General features: G+C 44.0%; 1 protein-coding gene across 3 annotated transcripts in view; it reads left to right on the forward strand.

Moving 5' to 3' along the window:
* LOC109973800 (mucin-5AC-like) overlaps positions 1-3,969 on the forward strand; it is a 63,299-nt gene that overhangs the window by 50,684 nt on the left and 8,646 nt on the right. Inside the window, exon 22 of one of the 3 annotated variants that reach the window (XM_020623614.1) lies at positions 1,045-1,181. The exons of the other annotated variants lie outside the window; for them this stretch is intronic. Within the exon in view, the coding sequence (XP_020479270.1) occupies positions 1,045-1,131 (87 nt within the window). The 3' untranslated portion in view covers positions 1,132-1,181. Of the gene's footprint in view, positions 1-1,044; positions 1,182-3,969 lie in introns of those variants that run through there. 3 annotated transcript variants of the gene reach the window in all.

Genomic DNA, 3,969 nt, shown 5'->3' on the forward strand with positions numbered 1-3,969 from the left:
CCTCCACAGGGTGGCCGGGTGCACCCTTAGAGATAGGGTGAGGAGCTCGGTCACCCAGGAGGAGCTCAGAGTAGAACCGCTGCTCCTCCACATCCGGAGGAACCAGCTGAGGTGGCTCGGGCATCTGTTTCAGTTGCCTCTTGGGCTCCTTCCTAGGGAGGTGTTCCGGGAATGTCCCACTGGGAGGAGGCCCCGGGAAAGACCCAGGACACGCTGGAGGGACTATGTCTCTCGGCTGGCCTGGGAACACCTCAGCATTCCCCTGGAGGAGCTGGAGGAAGTGTCTGGAGAGAGGGAAGTCTGGGCATCTTTGCTTAGACTGCTGCCCCCGCGACCCGGTTCCGGATAAGCGGAGGAAAATGAATGGATGGATGGATTGGATGGATAATTTTCTCAGGCTTCAGTGGATACTAAGCTCTGTACACTGGTACTTTCCCAGCACTTAGAGGTATGATGATAGGCTCCACATGGAGAAGTCCCACACCCGTAGGACCAGAGAACCGGAGAGAAGTGGGCAGACTGTCTAACAGTGTCTGAGTGAGCGGGTGAACTATGTTCTCTCTGCCATGACTCCTGGGAAGAAAACACTTTTCCAGTGTTAATGACAACTGTGAGGAATGCTTAATAGTATAACACTGAGTTGACTGTGAATACTGAAGATGCTTATTCTGTGTGGGCATCAGTAGCTTTTGTACAACTATGCATCAGGGGACCAAGATTCTTAGCTTCACCTCCCTCACCCACTAACAAAGTGATATGAGGAGCTGAATTTTCAAACAGGGCATACAAGTCCTGAATTTCACTGGGCAGTGCAGCCAAAGCTGCCACTCCCTGAGGCCCAATGTACAATTGTTGAATGTCAAATGTGGTTGTCCTCTGGGATGTCTCTATTCCCTGAAGGAAGCATCCTACAAAACATCATAGTCCTCATCCTCATATAGTTAAAGGTGCAGTGCATGTTTTCAGCAGGTTCTGTGTATTTGTGGAGGATGGAAATCCATGGAAGCCACTGCTTAAAGGTGTCCCACAAATCTGTTTTTTCAGGTGCAGTTCCAAGTCCCCACCACACCTCAGCTGAAGAATCAAAAGACAAGTCCATGCCTGAGGGTGTGGTTTGTAACATTTGTCTGAATGTTGCTTTTGGAGTTGCACAGCATTGAACAGAACCATCAGGAAAAGTGATGTCAACATGGCACGGGGACATCATCATTGTCACATTTAGCGAACACATTATGTCATGAGTCAAAAGGGACAGGACATGAGGGGGGAAGCAAAAAAAATGATAAAAGGACAGATTATTCCATTTACAAGGAACGTTTTTGGAAAGCGGCCACTCCTATGTGTGTCCCGAGAAGCCAACAACAGGTACGGTATGCCTTGAAACGGGGAGTGGCATATTAAGTGTGGAATACCGGGCTCCTGTGTCAACCATACACATGTGATCTTGACCATTGATGGTTACCTTAACTAGTGGTTCAAGAAACATTTCCTGGGAGCACAGTGAGTCACCGGTTACCGGTTCTGGGCAGCCCTAATGTTGAGGCAACTGGGGTGAGCCAGGTGCTCGATGTTGGGCTGATGGTGGGAACTGCTGAACATATCCATCCTGTCAAGGTGGGTCAACTTGATACTGGTATCGCAGTGCACCCTGCGACTGCTGATATGAAAAGGGACATTTACGTGACCAGTGTCCTCTTTCATTACAAATCCAGCACCTGTCATCTCTTGACACACCTCTTCTGAGAGTCAGAGGTCCTTGACCTCTTCCTCCTGTCCTGCCACGGTACTGTGGTCCACAGTACATGGGAGCAGAATCCCACTGACAAGGTGGTGCAGTCGGCTGTTGAACAAAGGGTTGCTGCTGTGCATATGGCTGTACAGCATTCTGCACTGGCATTTGGTTAGCTGTAACTTTAATTTGATTAACCTTGGCTTCAACTGCGCTTTAGCTAACTGTGCCTGCAAAGAAGAAAGTTCCTTTGCATTCTTTTCTTGTACATCCAGCTCATTGTCAATATACTGAGTGACATGGGCTGACCACCGCTTAAAGGTAAATGTGGTGAGTCCAACCACCTGTCGCAGAAGATGCTGTATGGATGCTGGGAGGGAAGCCTCCACAGCACTGCAAAATAGCACCCCCATGGTGTCACTGACAGCTGTGTCCTCACCAAGCAAGCAAGCAAACTTATTTATATAGCACCTTTCTAAACCTACGTTACAAGGTGCTTTCCAGTAAAACGTAAAAATAAATAAAACCAGATAAAACACCTACACAATAAAATACCAGCAAAAATGCATAATCCAAACAAACATCAATCAGTATCATTGTGAAAAGCCAGTGAATACAAATGTGTTTTGAGAAGTGATTTAAAAACAGTCAGGTTCACCACTGTGATTCTAACAGAGTTCACGCACTCTGAGCAAATACTGACTACCTCTCTCACCCTCTTGAGGTGGACTTCTACACAGCTCAACAGAGCACACCTGTATTGGGAATTTCTGGCATATCACCAGCCAGAGCTGATGAATTTCAGTATAGAGCGCAGCATTATCATGATCCCCAGTAGTATTTGCCATTAATTCTACCTCCCGTAACATGCTCATGCCTTGAAGGCTAAAAGAAGAGTAGGTTTGTGTTATCTCTCCATAAGGTGAGGTGGACTGAAGCAATTGCAGCTGGTATGAGGGAATGTCCAAACAATTTTAAGAACTGCGGAATTCTTTGACACTCTAAAGCAAACACATAGAGAAATGAAAAAAAAAACATTCATGAACACATATATCTGAATACATCACATCCTAATACTAATCAATAAGCCCAAGTAACACTACAAATCACTAATTAAGCATTATCTTCAGACTACCTCCAAAAGGAGAATAGGGATCAACTTTTTATTACACAGCCAAATTTTGATCTAACGGAACAATTCTACACTAAACCAACTCCCTACACTCTACAAAACGTGCTCGTAAGCACAATAACTATGCTTTAACATGGCAATACTCTCTAATCTCCTAATTTCCACAACTTTCCAATTTAACATACACCACACTGAAAATAAACAGTCATAGAAAAGAAAGAATAACCGACCAGGTGATCCTCATTCCCCCACACATAACAACACAGTTTCAATTATACACGTCTGTACTGTAAAACAAACAGCTTCAATGCAAACACTTCCTGACAGTTTAACACAGATCTTTCCATCAAGACTTAACATGCAGACTTGGGTGAAAAACCTTCACAAACATTAATTTTGTAACATTGGCGTCGTTTGAGTCATTCATTTGACCCCCAGGCAGCCTTTTCGTGGCGATCACCAACAAGGCCCTGCATTGGATCTGAGAGCAAACAGAAAACAGACATAGTAAGATTCAAAATATAACACATATATCATTTATGTGTGTGTATGAGAAAGAAAGAGTAGTCCTACACCATGAGGACTACTAGGGCATGGATTGCAATTACTGTTTATATTTTATGCCTCATTTCAATAGCCACGCCCTAGTAGTCCTCATGGTGTAGGACTACTCTTTCTTTCTCATACACACACATATACACAGACACACAAACACCTACACACACGCACACACACAACCCTACATGTTTTACCTACTTTTTGGGGATATTTTCACATTCTTAATAAGTTCAATAAGTTTCAGCAAGCAAAACCATTCAGGTGTCACCATGTTCAGCATTATCAGGTCGATCTTTCAGCATTACAGCATCCATATGCATTTTCTTCAGAAAATTTCTTTAGTTAGTGTGGATGATCGCATCCACACTCTTGTTATCTTCTTCTTTATTATTCTGGGTTCCGCCACTGTTCTCTGGCACCTAACTCCTTCAGCATACTTTCACCTAGAAGGGCCATTGAGGTATCAAACTGTTTATCCCTTTAAGGACATGACTGCTTGTATACAACCTTTTTATAACATTTATACTTTTTAAGCTATTCAGCTTTTTTT

Source organism: Monopterus albus, unplaced genomic scaffold (assembly GCF_001952655.1).
Source record: "Monopterus albus unplaced genomic scaffold, M_albus_1.0 scaffold306.1, whole genome shotgun sequence".
Taxonomy (NCBI): domain Eukaryota; kingdom Metazoa; phylum Chordata; class Actinopteri; order Synbranchiformes; family Synbranchidae; genus Monopterus; species Monopterus albus.